Source organism: Felis catus, chromosome B3, assembly GCF_018350175.1.
Source record: "Felis catus isolate Fca126 chromosome B3, F.catus_Fca126_mat1.0, whole genome shotgun sequence".
NCBI lineage: Eukaryota > Metazoa > Chordata > Mammalia > Carnivora > Felidae > Felis > Felis catus.
Window position 1 is genome coordinate 110866610 of NC_058373.1, and position 18019 is coordinate 110884628.

General features: G+C 48.2%; 1 protein-coding gene across 2 annotated transcripts in view; it reads right to left on the reverse strand.

Annotated features, from left to right (window-relative positions):
• The window catches only part of SPTB (spectrin beta, erythrocytic), a 128325-nt gene that overhangs the window by 39182 nt on the left and 71124 nt on the right, over positions 1–18019 (reverse strand). For both annotated transcript variants that reach the window (XM_023255769.2, XR_002743150.2), the window contains exons 3-14: positions 11189–11340; positions 9779–9952; positions 8697–8788; positions 8210–8290; positions 7774–7889; positions 7211–7323; positions 6209–6396; positions 4433–4550; positions 3651–3809; positions 2607–2909; positions 1719–1869; positions 247–1117 (exon numbers count right to left, since the gene is read on the reverse strand). In XM_023255769.2, the coding sequence (XP_023111537.1) occupies positions 247–1117; positions 1719–1869; positions 2607–2909; positions 3651–3809; positions 4433–4550; positions 6209–6396; positions 7211–7323; positions 7774–7889; positions 8210–8290; positions 8697–8788; positions 9779–9952; positions 11189–11340 (2518 nt within the window). The remainder of the gene's footprint in view (positions 1–246; positions 1118–1718; positions 1870–2606; positions 2910–3650; positions 3810–4432; positions 4551–6208; positions 6397–7210; positions 7324–7773; positions 7890–8209; positions 8291–8696; positions 8789–9778; positions 9953–11188; positions 11341–18019) is intronic.

The window sequence follows — 18019 nt, forward strand, 5'->3', positions numbered from 1 at the left end:
TGCTGTGGCCGAAAAGTAATTGAATAACTGGACTAGAAAGATCCCCTGTGTTATTTTAAGGAAGGCCCCAGGGGGCAAAGTACCCAAAGCCACAGAGCCTGATTAAAACCCATGACTCTGGTGCATGGCCTGAGCAATTAAGGGTATCCCGTCCCCTCTCAGAGACAGCTCTCCTGATCTAGAGGTTGTTCCTACAGTGCAGGGCCATAGTGCGGGGACCTGAGGGAGAGAAAGCCAGGCTCTGACCTGTGCTGTGCGACCTCCAGGTCCTCCAGTGTGTCTGGGATTTCCATCTGGGCCAGCCACTTTTCCTTCTCACCCATCCACAGCTCACAGGCATCTGTCTCCCCAAACACCGTATACAGGTCCAGGGCATCCTGCAGCCTCTGCCGACGCAGGTCTGCCTGGGCCACCACCTGCTGGTAGAGCTCCCGAAGGGCCTGCAGCCGGTTGGTCACATCTGGGGAATCCCGAAACTCTTGGGGGAAGTCCTGGGCCTGCTGTTCCAGATGTTCCATCACCCCGCGGCTCTCCTCCAGCTCCTCCAGGAAGTCCTTATGCTTCTTCCCCAGGGCCCGTGTGGCCCCCTCATCCTGTCCCACGTCTTCACCTGAGAGCAGCCGGTGGGCATCTTGCAGCCAGGCCTTTAGGTCGTCAGCATCACCCTGGAACTGGAAGAAGTTCTCAGCATCCTGGAGGTTCTTCTTGCGAAATGCAGCCAGCTCCTTCAGCTGGTCCCACTGTGCAGACACCTCCTTGATTCGGGCCTCAATCTGTGGGTGCCCAAATTGCTTACGTGCGACCATGCCCTCTGCCTCCTGGAAGATCTGCTCCAGGTGGGTGTCCAGCCCTCGGAGCTCATCCTCAAAGGCCTTGTGCTTGCGCTGAAGGATGAGCACACTCGTCAGGTCTTTGCCATAGTCCAGGGAAGAGTAGATCTGCTCCTTCTCCTTGATCCAGCTCTCGGCCTCGTCCATCTCCCAGAAGAACTTCCAGAGCCGTTTGGACTGCTCCAACTGGGCCTTCCGTCCAGCTGCCATGTTGCTCAGCTCCTCAAAGCACTGCTCCAGGTGGCTGATACGGTCCTGGATAACCTGGGGGTCGCAAGGCTGGTATCCTGGGAGGAATGAAAGAAGGGAAGGCAAAAGAGGTAAGGGTTTTGTTTGTGGGCAAGCCTTGGATCAGTTGCCAGGCTAGAACCACACAATCTAGAACCTGCCATCTCACTGGGGCTTTGGAAGTGGACACAGAGTTCCCAGTTGCTCAGAGGACAGGCCAAGTTCTTTATAATTAGTTCCCATTAACAATTCAGGAATAAGGTGGGTCGGCTCTTGGTAGAAACGCGTAACACGAAATTCTTTTTTAAAAGGCCCAGGCACAGATTTCAAGATGATTCTTCAAGGAGGCATCAGGATCTTTAAGACCCAAAGCTATAATTCTAAATGGTCTCTGCTGTATCTTGAACTAGCAGAGTGAATGGAAGGCAGATGATGCCTTACTGGTGCTTAGGAACACCTTCTGATTCTAGATTACTGAAGCAGTTGCCTGCTATCTGGAGAATTTTGCTCTCCTTCAAGCTTCTCCTTTGCACCTTAGTTGATGAAAGAAGCAGAATTCTAAAGCTGGAGGATTTATCCAAGTTGAGGTGCTAGAACGCTGGGCCAGAGCATAGGGCTCTGGCTTCAGAGATCTCAACAGGGAGACATCCGTGGCCTCACCTTTCCCCTCAGTGAACTGCAGGGTGGCCGCAGTGATGGCCTTCACTTTGTCCCCTTGGATGGCGATGTCAGCTTCCATCAACTTGTGCTTCTGTAGCAAGTCCTCGACCTCCAACAAATGCTTCCCAAACTCAGCAGACAAGAGGTGAGCCTGGCAAAGAGGACAGACCGGGTAGAGGGGAAAAGGAGAGGTGAAGTCACATACCTGCTAGGAGAAGAGACCCCTCCAAAGGAAGCATCCATGGTATGGGGGCCTGGGAGTCAGATGCAGCTGGAAGATGCTTGCTGCTCAGCATGGAAGCTATAGAGGACTTCCTAGTGGGAGTGCCTTTCAGAATCATGCATGGAACGGTTTTCAGAAGCTCAAGCCCCACACTTGATCTCCTGCATCTGTCTCAAGGTTTGGGGCCTGGGCATGTGTATTTTTAGAAAGCTCCATGGTTGGTCTGATGTGCATCCTCAGCGAGACCCACTGCAGTGGAGGGAGAGGAGAGTCAGACTTCTTGGTTGCTCCTATGCTGGGAAGTCTGGATTCTAACCAGACTCAAACTGGGATTAGTTGGGGCCGGATTCTCCAAGCTCCTGATTCATGTCTATCACTTCTAGGTCCTGTAGGTTGGCACCTGTGCTACCATAAACCCAAGATGTTTTGATCACCCGAAATACAGTGGACCTGGGTTGGTGACTTGTCTGGAGCAGAGGGAGACAAGCAGTTGATAGGTGGATGCAGCCAGACACCATACTGCCTCAGTTTCTCCATTTTGGGCCAGAGGCATGTTCGGCTGGGAGGCATCTAAGGAAGCACAGCTAACTGAAGGGCCAGTGCTGAGGTAGGGCTGGTGGGGAGGGGTGGGAGGCGGTGGGGGGTGGGCAGCCTCCGGGGCTCACCTTGATCTCATCCATCCAGTCAATGCTGTGCAGCATGTCCTGGAAGAGCTTCTGCAGGGCCAGGGTTGTCTCCAGTCGCTGGCGCCGGGCCCTCAGCAGCTCCTGCAGATAGTTCCACAGGCGCAGGATGTTGTCCTTGCGGGCAGTGATGCGCTTCTGGTCATGGTAATTCTCCTTCTCTAGCTCCTGGGCCAGGTCCTCCAGGGCCCTCACCCGCTCCTCGTAAGCAGCTGTGTCGGTCTCGATGGCTTCATGCTTCTTCTTGGCGGCCTCCACGGCTGCCAGGTCATACCCAAAGTTGTCCTGTCCCGTGCGGAGGAAAGCAGGTGGCTCAGTCAGGCTCCCCTTGGCCAGTCCCCAAGCACAGAGAAATGGCGGGTCCCTTCAGAACAACTGCTGGATGGGAAAGCCCGTCCGAGGGGTGCATTCTGCTGTTTTTCTCAGCCTATCTTATCAAAGCCAAGTTCCAAAGACTAAATGTCTTACAAGAGCCTTTAAAAGAAGCTCATAATTTTATCCACTGTGCCATACACGTGGGTATGCCGTGTCTAAGTGACTGACCAAGCCCTTTTGCAGCCTGCTGGCACTCACTGCCCTGCCTTGAATGGACCTGCCCAATTCTGGGCAGGAAGGGGCTGCTTCTATTCTCACTTGGAAGCCATGCAGCTGTAAACAGATGGCTCACTCCCATGCTATCTAGGGTGCACGCACACTCTCCAATTCTCTCAGAATGCTGGCTTTCCCCTTCCTGGACATTTGAGTCCAAGCTCTAAATGGAAAGGAACAGATGCTCTTATGGAGAATCAGCCCTGGGGTCAATTTTTGGCTAGTGAAATATGACATGATCCCAGAGGTCAGCTTCCACAGAGAGTTCTTCCTCAAACGTGAATGCCGATTTACCCAGTCATGGGGAGCAGGGCCGCAAGGCCTGTGGAGGGGCTTATCCCACTGCCACTGAGAGGCCAGCTGGGGCTCCAGCCCAGCTCACCGCTGGGGCTCTGGAAAGCTTCTGCCTCCTGCCATCCCCAGTGTGTCCCCCACTACCTGAGCCACGAGGCGCTGGTTTTCATTGAGCCACGTCTCTCTCATGGCGGCCTTTCTGTCAAAGCGTCGGGCCAGCTGCTCCAGCTTCTCCTGCCGAATGAGCTCCTCCCTCAGGGCCAGCTCCCGCCGATACTCAGCTTCCTCCAGGCTTTCCCAGGCCTGTGTGAGGGACACAGGAGAACTCTTGGGGCATAGGGGAACACCTAGGTTTGAGGGTTCTGTCTCTTTCACCCGACACGGAGTGATTGCAGGAATCTAAGCAGAGCCTAGATTAAAGTTCAGTCCATCTTTTGGCTACCAAAGACTTGGGGAGCACTGGTCCTGACCTCGCAGTTCCTTCCTCCACTAAACCTGCCTTAGACTCTTGGCCTAACATAATGTTACTCGCCTCTGTGGGTGCTCAGTAAATTCTCACTGACTAAATGGCTACTTTCATTCTGTTAGGATGTCCAAGTGATGCTAAGCCTCCAAACCTCTGAAGTACCAGAAAGCATTTCCCTTCTAATTAGTTCATATTCATCCCATAGTCAGAGTAACTAAGCTATAAAACTGGCTCCAAGAATGGACTCTGGGCATCTGAACAGGGGGCTGAATTAATGGACAGTGAGTGGAGTCGGACCTCTCAGAACGAGGTTCAGAGAGCATTCCCAAACAGCCAGCATGTGCAGTTAATAACACTACAGAAGGTGGCTTGGTTTAATCCTGCCCAGTAACCATTCCCTGTGCCCTTATCAGAAACTCAGTCAACCCACTGGCAATGTGTAACGAAAACACCGCCATACCCGGTTGATGTCAGACACTAGTTTCCCATCGTGAGGTGTATACACTTTCTGATTGTTGGCTCTCATCCGGGACTGGATGGTAAACAGTAGGACTTCCAAATTACCCTTCTCCTGAAACCTGTTGAGAAAACAGAGGTAGGGAAATTAGTGTCGAGGTCCCCATATTTTTTGCTGAAGTCAAAATGGAACACTGGCATCTTGGAGCTGGGATAGCAAAGCATGTTTTCCTTAAAAACAAAAAGTAAAGAGGATGTGTAGGTTTACTTACCTGTTAAGAAATCTATCATACTCACCAACCGTGATCTGCTTGGGGTTGAGTCTTTATAACACAAACCAGAAAAAACACAACAGCCACCACAGTGTTTGCTTATCATTTGCTTCTACAGGGGAATGGCTAACTGGAGTATTCCAATAATTCCTGCAGATACCAAGCTTTACCAATTGACACAAAAAAACTCTTCCCTGTTCTGAAATGATGAAGGCTTCTGACTAGCTCTTTAGTCAGCTTTTTACTGAGTGAGCCAAATAAACCTTAGAAGCCTCATTATCCATGTAAGAACATATTGTACTGAGAGCAACTTTCACTTGAGTACTAATGAACCAGCCCTCTGGACAAGTCCTAAAGGCCAGATGCATCTGAGTGGGGAGGAAAGACTGGGCTCCAGGGTGGTAATAGGTATAGGAGATGAGAACTGACAGCGGGGCGAATGTCTGGAACCGAAGGTCTAAGCTCAAGGTAACTGGGTACTTTTACATTTCCGTATGTACACAAGTATCTACCTACTTCTGCATCTTCCACGTAGCAGTCGAAGACTGGCTATAAACAAGGTCCCTACCCTGAGGCAAGCCTGACAGAGCTGACCACTCAGTCACTTCAAGAGGGCTATAGCCCAGAGCACCATCTGCTCAGCCAAGAGACAGCACCCCTGTGGTGCACTGTCTGGTAGATGCACAGGGGATGTTATCCGTATTGGATTTAGGACTTTAAAAGTGGGTTAGTGTCAGGCCAGAAACCAGATGCTTGTTTACAGTACATTCTAGACTCCAAGTCTCATCTTTCTCTGTTTGAGAGTCATGAATGAAGAGTGTGGGAGGTGAGGGGGAGGAACGAGGCAGAGGGCACCACCAGTGAGCTAGAAATGTTTCAGAAGAGCTGGACCAGCGAACAGCAGGTGAGATGGAACGTCCCCGTGTCTGTGCGTACCTGCACGCATGTTTTTATGGGTGTGTCTGTATGTGCACATATGGTTCTGTTTGTGCCTATGTATGCACACATGTGCACAGGCCCTGCACACACTGGGGTGAAGCAGGGGTCTCAAGAGGCAGGCTAAATGCTGTGTTGATGAGCAGTGACAGATGAGAAACAGGATGTACCTGACGACCAACAGGACCCCACACAGAGAGCTCTGGGGCTGAGAATATAGAGGTCATTAGCAGATAGCAAAAGCATGGCTCAGTGCACAGAGGAGAGGAACATTCCAGCACAGGTTCTTTGAAGAGACTCAGAAGTCTGAGATTTCACTCCTGCTCCCCTTCAGGGATCTGGGAAAGTACTTTCTTTGGCTATGAGTTAAGGGTTACTCATCAGTGCCCATTTCCTACAGGCTGATGGCTTGGGAGCAGGGAGGCAGGGTGGGGATGAAGTAGATGACAGATGTGAAGCTCTCTAGTTTCTAGGATATACCTCCTGGATACACTTCTCAAGGCTCAGAGACTGGCTCTACCTTGGCAGTTTCTTAGCACTGATGCCCACCCTCCAAGTGCCAAGGCCCTTACTTGGGTGGCTTCTCCACGGTGCGGTAGGTGCTGAAGGCCTGGAGTTGTTGCTGGACGCCTGTCAGGGAGTTGGCAAACTTGCGGCTGTTCAGGACAGTGATGGTCTGCTCAATCCAGGTGAGCAGGTCAGAGGCCAGCCCACTGTACTTTTCAATCATCTTCTCAGTCTCAATGGCATGGTCAATTACCTAGGGAACCACTTTATTACTTATCCTTATCAGAAGGACAATGACATCAATGAGGCCACCAATGGGGACCACAGTGAAGGTGGTCCTCCTCTCCAAAACTGGAATGTTCCACGTTGGGTTTGTTCCCTGAGCCCAACAGCACTGCTAAGGCAGGAGGAATGGACTGAAAGTAGACTGGAAACATTAGTAGGAAGCTAGCTGTGCTAGGGCTCAGGGGCAGCTCTGCCCTACCCCTGACCCTGTAAAACACTAGTAAAGCCTGCTGTGCCAGGACAGCAGCTACCAGAAAGACCAAGGTCTCGTTTATTTTAAAATGCATTATTAGGAGTCCAGGGTTTCTAGAGGCACTGTCTTCGCTAAATGCCAGACACACAAGAAGAATGAGAAATGGTCTCTGCCCTTGGGGAGCTGTGGACCAGCAGGGGAAAGGAGTCTGGCATGAGGGTCCATACAGTGTGATGGGATCCTGATACACCACAGGAGCTAAGAGGCCCAGAACCACAATAAACTAATAAATAAAAGCCCATCGTGTTCCTGTGGAAATGTTCATGAGATCTGGGGGTGCCGGTGGAAGATGGGCTCAGAGCTGCAGGCTAGGACATCTTTCAGGACAGACCATCAAATTGCTTTGGAATTCAGCTTGGGAGCCATTAACTTGGCAATGTTTGGCTTCAGAGGAAGTTGGTGGGGAGTGATCTATAACCCCCCCACTGCAGCCAGGGCCTATACACAAAGCTCTTAGAGTAGAAAAGAAGCATCTCGGTGTGACAAACAGGGAAACGGGGGACACTCTGGTTATGAAACGGCTTTGTACCTTGCCGACACGCTTGCCCTCCACTGCCAGCACCTTCATCTTGGAGAAATAGTGGTAAAATGCCACCACATAGGTAATAATGGACTTTTCATCAGGGTTTTCTGTGAAGACATCTGCAAGAGGAAAGGGTGTGCTCTCAGAACCCAAATGGATGCTGGAAATGTCAGGCTCAGAGGGCTTATCTCCCTGTTCCTATAGCATAAAATTCAACTACAGGACCCAAGTGACAAACAGAGGGGTGAGAATGAAAGAATAAGTGTTTGCAATTTTAGCGAGAGGATCAAATCCATATTAGGACCACAAATGATGAAAGAAGTAAAAAGAAGGATCCAAAGACTACAAGTGGGCCCCCAGTTGGGCCAGGCAAATGTGGGGAACCACCTTGGATCTGAAGAGCAGGCCCGGAGCAGAGCCCTGGCCCAGCCACTGTCCCCTCGCTGTGTCCATGCCTGGCCCAGCACCAGGCCTAGACTCCTCCAGGTGCCCTGCCAGTTTGGGGCTCCCTCCAGCCTGAGAACTGGCTCCCATCACTGCAGCGGAGGACTGGAGCAGGTGTAGCTCACCTTCAGGGTCGAGGAGCGGGATGATGCCCAGCTGACGCTCAGCCACATCAAACGCATGCTCAAGGTTGTGTCGTGCATTGGAGTCCTTCAGCTTATCAAAGTCGATCAGGTCAGGCCTGGGGACAAGGCCAGGCTGTTAAAAGGGGAGTGGCCATGGCATCCCCCACCAAGAGAGCTGCCCCAGCACAAAGCAAGGATGCTGGGCAGAAGTCAAAGGAGACAGGAGCAGGAGGGGGCCAGCTGTGAACACTAGTACAAGGGGAGGGGGCAGTGGGCATGACTGAATTTCAGGGAGGCAGGGATGCTGAGGGTGAGAGAAGGCCTAGTGGAGAGAACATTCCAGGGAAGCTTGAACAGGAACCTACACGTTGAGTAAAATGTATCCAAACAGCCCAGGTGTTCAGTGTCATTTCCACAGCCCTCTCCTCACCCTTACCGATGTTTGTGTATCAGAGCGTTAAAGGCCAGGCCATCCTTCCAGCTGGAGGTGAAGTTGGTTACATTGACCTGGGGGTAGCTGCATCCAAAAGAAACAATAAGACCTAAGAAATTGATTCTTTGGGGGGGTCTCAAAAAGTGTCTACACCGAGAAACTAATACACAAGACAGAAATGTATCCATCCCTTCTTGAGCCCCTTCAACAACAGACAGCAGTTAAGTCACAAGAAGAGGCTCCTCCGTAAGGGGGGCCCAAGAGACTCACACACCCAACAGACCCCAGACAGAGTGCAGCCCAGGCAACTCTGGAAAGGAATGCTGAATTTCAAGCCTCTAAGAGTCAGGTCAGGATAAATTTTGCGTCAGTTACCCCAATGCTGCTACAGTTCTGGGTGATGATATGGGTGTTCCCTGGGTATGGCAGTACTTGGGGGAAGTAAGGGCGTGGTGGGGAATGTAGTAATGAACTGATTCCCAGGGCATACCCTGCTGTCTTCATCTGACACCATAATAGCAATGCATCCTTGGCCGAGCGTGTCTCACGACCTTCCATTGTTTGGACAACAATGTCCTGAATCTAGGGGTGCAGGAACAAGAGAGGGAGGAATTAGATTTGCATCTGGCTCTGTGCCTTCCTTCTCTCCCTCCCTCTTTCTTCCTTCTTAGCCACCCATCTGCATTGTCAGCCCTGCAGCAACACCACAGCTTAAGGCCCTGCATCCCAGTGGCCCATTTCTCTGCCTTAGTCAGCTGCACAGGACGGGGATGGCTTCCTCATGTTGGAGGAGACAGCTCTAACCTGATGACTAATGGGGTACTGAGAATAAACAAGATACCCCAAATCCTCCTCTGAGTAACAGTGCCCTACAAGGAACAACATGAATATTGAAAGGGACTGTATGTTTGATTAGTAGCTCCTCTTACCTTTCATTCTCCCCAATTCTGCCATTATTACTGCTTAACTATAAGCACCGACAGAGAGTGAAGTGGGATATCCAAGACCCCTTGGATGAGCTCTTCAGTCTGGGAATTGTGTGCTGTCTTCTTCCTCCCTGCCTTCCCTGCCTCAGGACTAGATTCTTTCTGTCCCCAAGCCAGCATGTGGAAGGCCCTGCTTTCCTTCCCTTGCACTTTCTCAACTTCCTTACAGATAATGAACCTTGAATTTCAGGGTGGGAAGAGAAAAGTTTCTGATTGAAAAACATAAAATAGATCTTCTGTATTGTTTTTGCAACTTGTGAATCAAACTATTTAAGAAAAACCAAAAAGTTACACATGTGGGGGGAAGGGGACAAAAGCAGATCTTGTGGTCAGATCTCTGCCCAGCTACTAGTTTCCATCTTCTCCCTCAAAAGACTACACTGTTGACTGAACAGCTCACCTTGAGCTTCAGTGACCAGGCAATGTAGAGGACGGTCCCTTCTTCCTATAAACGTTGTCCCACAAGACAGGTTTCTAGCCTCCCAGAATGTGCATACTCGTACTTCATTCACCATTTTATAAGATTCCTAAGCCCTATCTGGCCCCTTAAGGCTCCCTCCACTCCCTCTGCCCCCTTGGCACCCACCTGGAAGCGAAGGATGATGGTCCAGATGAGGCCCAGGACCAGGCGGTGGTTGCCATCCACGATGTCATGGGAGCCCATGTTTTCCAGGTGCACACGCTGCTCCTTGAGGAACTGCAGGGCTTTGTCCACATTCTCCAGGCAGTGGATGCGCATCTTCCCCTTTGTGGGCTTTGGCTGAAGGACAGCATTGGCCCCATGGGCACAGAGGGACCTCACGGTCACCCCCAGAGGTGGTTGCAGCCTAGACCAGTTCCTGCCATCAGCATCCACCCTCCACCCTCCTGGCCAAACTCCAACCCTCATGCTCACTGCTTGCCATTTTTCAACCCCATCCTTTCAGCAAAGTTCAGAAGCTCCCCTTTCCTTGAGCATCCAGAGCTCTGCAATTTGGCTGTGTCGGTACAGTTCCAGGGTCTGAACAAAGCCTTCTGAGTATGTAATAAATGACATTCAAGAGCAGTAACACAACAGATAGTTAATTGAGCACTTACTATGTGCCAGGCACATTTCTAAGAACTATTTACTGTTGGTTGGTGATAAGAGTGGCTTTCTGTTTGGTGATTGATATAACAGGGTCTATTCCAGCATCCAGCCTCCTCCTCCATCCCTGAATGGCCCCAGCCAAAACTTAAGGGGACCACCCCTGAGGAGTAGCCACATCATGTGAAGGGTTCCCAGTGGTAACTCTTTCTAGTGGGCTTTCAATACAGTGTAAAAGGCAGCAGCCTGGAGTTGAAAAGGCAACAGAAGAATGTGGTACCTTTTCATTCAAACCCCAAGGATCTTAGTGCTTCATCAGGCACAGGTATCATTTTATCCATGGGGGAAACAAGGCAAAGAAGATCCTGACTAATAGGCCCAAGGTCATAATGGAAGTCACTGAACAAAACACAAACCTTCATCTGGTTCTCCCTCAGAGACAACATTACTGCCAGGTGGGTTACAACTGAGAGGACATGTAATAAATTTCCACTTGTAAGAGTGACAGAACACACAGGAAAATATCTTCCATGCTTTCCTCTGGGTTCCAAGAAGGATGCAAATTTCTCCAACTGGGTAATAACCCATCTTAGCCTGCATGAGGCAACAGATGGTAGGTCCACTGCAGGCCAGCGACAGATGCCCAGGCCCCACGTGGACAAAGTCAAGAGCTCTGCATGGCTTCTGGGAGAAGCATGAAGAGGTAGGAGTGGCCATTAGGCAATGAATTCTGAGTAGAGGTCAGAGAACTCAGGAAGCCACATGGACATCTCATATCAGTAAGCAATGAAACCTCCCAAAAGAATAAGGAGAAACCTTGGAAGGCCATGAGAATTGGAGATACCCACAGACCATGTCTTTCCTGAAGAGGGGACATGGCACAACCACACGGTGCAGGGAAAGAGGCCACGACACAGAAAGGGGCTTTACCAGCATCTCTCCAGACAGCACCTCCAGGAGCTTGATGAGCATCCGTCCATCCCGCAGATCCTTGTAGAGGTCAGTGATGCGACAGGGCACACGAGCCAGGTTTGAGTTCACCCATTTTGTGAAGGTCTTCTTCTGAACCACTTCCCGCTCATCTGAGTGGGGAGAAGAGCCTTGGGTGAGGTGCCCGGGGTGACAGTGTCAGTGTGCAATGTGACATAGGGCTGAGGGGATTTCTTAATCCCAGGGTCCCCTGATCCCTGGTAGAGGAGGCTGAGGTACCTATTTCATCCCTTTCCTAGGAACATTGGCGGTCAGAGTGTAGCCTTTGGGCAACATGGGTCCATGGACTGGGGCAATGAAGAGATTACTTCTACTACCACATTCTATGCCCAGTGGCTAGGCATGCCTAATTCAGCCACCTGTTTTCCTGTGCCTGGCAGAATGCTCTGTCCCTTTGTACCAGTAAACTCAGATTTCAACGCCAGGTTCACCCGTCTACCCATCCAACGAACATTCCCTGCCTAGAATGGTCTCTCTGGCCCTTCCACTCCACCCCACCCCCTCCACCTAACTCCTATTTGTCCAGAAAGCTTTTGCCAACCCCTTGCCGGGCTTAGGCCTCCCCTTGTGTGCCCCACCCCCTGCGTATACATTTCTCATTTAGGTCTTGCTTCACATTCATAGGAGTTGAAAGCCTGTCTCTCCTGCAAGCAAAGTCTGTCTATCTGGTTCACTTCTATATCCCGAAGGCCTAGCGCCCGCTACATGGTAGGTATTCCAGAGCTGTACTGTATTGAGTGCACATTTACTCAGCTCCTGTTGGTGGAGGCTCATGCTAGGCCTGATAATACATAAAAGCAAACCAACTGCCTGCCCTGAAGAAGCTCCTGGTAGGCAGAGAAGAATGGTGAACAAGGCAAGTTGGAATGTATGATCCGCACAAGTTTAGGCATACAGGAGGTTTGGGTTGGGGGCCGTCCATTGCATTATGCTGCCTCTCTCACCCCCAGCATACCAGGCAGAGGTTCTCCCTCTTCAGACCTGAGAAGCTGACAGACATCCCTACTCGAAATCAGCATCAGCCCTAACCAGGCTTCTCGCCGCACCAGTTCAGGAGAGGTACCTCTTGGCACCTCTGTAAACCAGATTCTGGTAACCTGCACAGTTATGGCTGGGGGCCTTGAACAAGATGCTGGAGAGAGAGAAGCTGGGATAGCACAAAGAATGGGGGAGGAGCGGAAGACAGAAGAGTGGAAGAAAAGAGAAAGGGGGAGAAGAGGGAAGGAGGGTGTACCCTTGTTGTTGTCCCTAGTGAACAGTTTGTGACCACAGGCTTCGGGCGTTTCGGTGCAGGAGCTGGCTGGCCTGACAGTTGCAGAGGAAGCCTGGGGAGGGTGCGTGGGGGTTGGGCACAGCCAAGGCAACTCAGAGCAGCCTAGCCAGGAGAGATGTCAGCCCCTGGGGGCAGGCTCAATGTCCGCTCTGCTGAGCCCAAACCGTGGAAAGGTTGGCCTTTTAAATTATTAAATACCTGATTTAACAACAACAAAAAGAGAAGCCCCGCCAGCACGGCCTCAAGGGTATAATTTTGGCGGTTCTGGAGGCTCACAGCATCGAATTCCTTCCTATTGCACTGCTATTTTAGTGTGAGGAACTCAGACACATCATTCACTTATTCATTCATCCAGCCAATGTTTACTGCACAACCACTAGGTGCCAGGCTCTGGGGGAGATGGGGAATCAAGGACAGGAAAGACAGCCCCTTCCTTGAAGCAGACATACTCTGCTATAAATAAGATGGGCTCTGGAGTTCTATATGAAGAATTCAATGGCAGCCATCTAAATAAGACTTCCATGAAGAAGAAAAATACTACTACTGATTCTATGAGTCTCAGATAAAAAATTAAAATGGCATCCATTCATACCAGGCCACTGGGCAAAGTTTCAGGTGAAAAAACCCTCCTTACTCTTTTGCTGGCAAGTTAAACCACTTTCCTGATTTCAAGGACTGTTCAGTAAAATGTAACTAAAGTTTCAAAGATATATTGGACAAGAAGCAATTGCATTTATTCTGGGGCATGTTTGGGCTCAATAGAACCCGCCATGACCCTGTGATGCCTTCCCTAGAAACCAGAACTGTTCTGTTTTTAACTTTTTAATGTTTCTTCACTTTTGAGAGACAGAAAGAGAGAAAGCACGAGCAAGGGAGGGGCAGAGAGAGGAGGAGACATAGAATCCGAAACAGGCTCCAGGCTCTGAACTATCAGCAGAGCCCGATACAGGGCTTGGACCCACGAACCCATGAGATCACGACCTGAGCCGAAGTCAGATGCTTAACCAACTAAGCCACCCAGGTGCCCCTAAACCAGCTCTTCTAACTGATGGAGCTTTGAGCAAGGGCTAAAATTTTTAGCCCCCTTAGAGAGAAGTGTGTCAAAAAACTTAAGTCCTTTCTTCATTTCTCCTTTTCCTGTTTTTAAGAATCCCAAAATTTCATCACATGGGTAACGAGACCCATTTATTTGTGGTTGGCGAAGAGTGAGGAAGTGCTTTTAGCTGGGGACATGGGATTTAATTCTCGGCTGCTGGGCTGGCACATATATATTGGAACAGATATATCATAAATTACCCTTAGGTCTCCCCAGTTTTCAACACACAAATGAAGCCTCGTAGACCCCAAAATGTTGGAGCCACAGGTTTAGAGCTCAGGCAGGCAGCTTCTTGGCTGCTTTTTACTTGAAGACTGGGGTGAAATTGCCCAGATTCACCAGCACCCTGAAACACTCTGCAGTGTTGAGACATGGGAAGGATTCTGAGAGGCTAATGATGATCATAAGGAGAGAAAGCCCAGGAGTGGGGATTAATTTCCATTAGCTGTTTTGCTCTGGCTGCTCCACGTCGGCATGCTCAGCAAATTTACTCCCAGCATGCCCCAGGCGCCCATCAGGAGCCTTCCAAGTACAGGAGAGGCGGGTGGCCCAGGGCCAGCTGGGCTGGGAACCCCGGTGGTGTGGACAGGCTGGGGCAGTGGCCATGTATTGGGCCTGCTGTCCCCAGGGGGCCTGGGCCATCTTGCATGGACCCTCTGTGGAAAGGAGTCCTCAGCAAGGGCTGGCTAGGGGCCAGACCTCATTTCCAGATCCCTAACCCTTCCAGTGCAGGAAAGGGAACAAGTCTACCAGCATGGTCTGACTCAATGCCACCAGAGCCTCAGAAAACCCTTGTGCCTTTGCTGCCCTCAAGGGTAGGGCCCTCCATTCCTGTCTGTTCTTCCTCTCCCTTTCCCTCCCAGGATGGGACCATCTTCAGTCCTTCTTACATGTCAGGGCTTCTCCTAGAAAACTCACCTTCTCTGACCAGCTGGCTAGAACAAGTGTCTGGATACTGTGACTGGGTGATCTTTCATTTACATTCCTTTTCCAAGGTTTGGTTTGAGGTCAAACAGACCCACAAAACACGGACTCAAATATTTGTCCACTAATAAGTGAGTTTATAGTACCTGGCACACAGAAAGCTAGCCTAAATGTTACCATCACTCTTACCGTCACTACTACTACTATTTTTTTAGTTAAAAAAGTTTTTTAATCTTTATTTATAAGAGAGAGAGAAAGAGACAGAGAGCCAGTGGGGGAGGAACAGAGAGGGAGACACAGAATCCGAAGCAGACTCCAGGCTCCAAGCTGTCAGCACAAAGCCCAGCGTGGAGCTTGAACTCACAAACTGTGAGATCATGACCTGAGCCAAGTTGGACGCTTAACTGACTGAGCCACCCAGGCACCTAAGGACAGTTCATTTTAAAATGAACATATAAAAGCTGCCACAAGGTGACACTGGATTAGTTACCAGATAAATGGCACATACAGTAAGTGGTCATGGGCCAAAGGGGAGAGAAGTCATTTCTAACTGGAGTAGGCAAGGGGGTTTCTCATAAAGAAAACCTCTTTGGACAGGTGGAGGAGGAGGGGAGCCAGGAAGAGAGGAGGAAGAGAGATATTCCCAGAGAGACATGGAAGGATGGAGCTTGTTCAGGGGCTGCTGAGTAGCTCCAGGTGAGAAGAAAATGTGTGAGGGGTGCCTGGGTGGTTCAGTTGGTTAAGTGTCTGACTTTGGCTCAGGTCATGAACTCACGGTTCCTGAGTTCGAGCCCTGTGTTGGGCTCTCTGCTGTCAGCACAGAGCCCGCTTTCAGATCCTCTGTCTCCCCGCTCCCCACCCTCCTGCCTCTCTCCTGCTCATGCTCATCTGCTCTCTCTCTCTCAAAAATAAACATTAAAAAAAAGAAGAAAATGTGTGGAAAATAGGTTTTAAAACCGAATATGGAAAGCCTTGAAAGAAAGGCCAAGAAGTTTAGATTTAATCCTAAAAGCAAAAGAAACCACTGAAGGTATAGGAGGTTCATTTCCTGAATTACTAGTTTGTAAGGCCCTCAATGATAATAATAATAAAAAAAGTGTTTCAGCTTAAAATGAAATGTGAAAATTTACATAAAGAAACACCTTTATATATTTTTAAAGGGATTTACAATATGTGCCCCATTTAAAAAAATGCTTATTTATTTTTGCGAGCGAGCGAGCAAGAGAATACGAACAAGCAGAGGAGGGGCAAAGAGAGAGGGAGACAGAGGATCCAAAGCAGGCTTCTTGCTGTCAGCACAGAGCCCAACGCGGGGCTCAAACTCACGGACCGCGAGATCGTGACCTGAGCCAAAGTCAGACATTTAACCGACTGAGCCACCCAGGTGCCCCAAGAACACCTTTTTAAACGTCTCCTGAGGGGGCGCCTGGGTGGCTCAGTCGGTTAAGCGTCTGACTTCAGCTCACGTCACGATCTCGCGGTCCGTGAGTTTGAGCCCCGCGTCGGGCTCTGGGCCGATGGCTCAGAGCCTGGAGCCTGCTTCTGATTCTGTGTCTCCCTCTCTCTCTGCCCCTCCCCTGTTCATGCTCTGTCTCTCTCTGTCTCAAAAATAAATAAAACGTTAAAAGAAAAATTTTTTAAAAATTAAAAAAAAAAAGTCTCCTGAGGTGCACAAAAGATTTGAACAGGTGGCAAGGCACATCCAAGTCTTGGCTAGGAAAACTCAATATCATAAAGATGTCAGTTTACTCTAAATTCCTTTACATATTGAATATTATTTTAAATATATTTAAATTATATAACTTAAATTTGGGGGGAAACTAGAGAAGCTATGAGAAAATGCATTCGAAAAACAAATAGCTAGGAAAATCCCAAAAAGAAGAGTAACAGACCTTCTCAGGCATTTTTTGTATCAGATAATAAAGCACAGTATAAAGGTACAATGATAAAACTGTGTGCTACTAGCATATGAAAAGACATATCGATGGAACAGAACTAGTCCCAAGCACAGAGAGGCACTTGATAACTGACAAAGGTAGTTATTTCTAATAGAAAGGGGAAAAAAAGGATTATTGGGTAAGCGGTGTGGAAAAAATTAGATGCCATCCAGGAAAAATTAACTTATATTTATACCTCACATTCCATGATAGTTTCATTCAGATAAAAACTGAAAATGTAAAAATTAAATCATAAAAATACCAAAACCAATCATGGTTGAATGCTTTTGTTTTTGTTTTCTAATGATGCTGGTGTAGAAAAAGTCCTAAATAGGACACAAAATTCAAAAGGTAGAAAATAAAAGATTGAAATTTCAACTACATTAAAAAAAAACTTCAGTCAAAATTTCTGCTCCTATGAATTAAAATTAAAAAAAATTTTTGTGTGGGTTAGAATACCACAAGCAAAGTCACACAAATGACAAAGGATATTTGTAACTCACATCTTTCAAAGAGCCAATTCCCTTAGGATATAAAGAACATACACAAATTAATGAGGAAAAAGACCAACGATCTAATAGCAAAATGGACATATGTATGTGAACAAAAAGTTAACAGAAAAACTGTAAAATGGTCTTTAATGTGTAGAAAATTGTCCCAGCTATTCATAGAAGTACAAATTCAAAGTATAAACATACACACGAAATTTAATAAATGGCCCTTAATTAGTTTGGACAGATTAATTATAAAAGACATTTTTGAGACAACTGGGAAAATTTGAATATTAAGTGGGTTATTAGATTGTATTAGAGTTGATGTTAATTTTATTAAGTCTGCATTTTTGCCAGCACATAGCTGTAAGCTAGGGGTAAAGCTAGGGGTAATAGTAGTATTATAGTTAGGTGGGAAATGTTCTTGTTTTTCAGAGGTACCTACTAAAGTATTGGGGTAAAATGTCATGGCAATCTTCAATTCACTTTAAAAATACGTCAACCCCTCAAATAGACAAGCAAATATGGTAAAAAAAAATAATAATAACAGTTGTTAAGTCTAGGTGAGGATTCATTATACTTTTATCTCTATTTTTTTGTATGTTTGAAATTTTTCACACTAAAAGTCAAAAAGTACAACGAAAGTCCATCAAGACACTGCTTCACTTGTTGGGTGGGCACAGATCAAAAAGTCTGATAAAATCCGGTGTTTGGTTAAGGGTGTGGGGAAAAAACATTCATATGTTGCTAGAGAAGTTATGAGGCAATTTGGCAAGACTGATCAGAATTATATATGCACATACTTTTGAACCCAGTAAATCCACTTCTAGGAATATATCCTCCCGACAAACATATGTTTGGGAATTAATCTATAGATAAGGTTATTCATTGCATTTTTAAAAATAGTGAAAGACTGGAAACAATGAAAATGTTCACCAATAGGAGACTGGTTAAATTAAAATTGTATGTCCATACAATAGAAAACTTAATTGTTATAAAAAAAATGAGGCTGTTTATGTATTAATACAAACCAATCTTCAATATATCTTG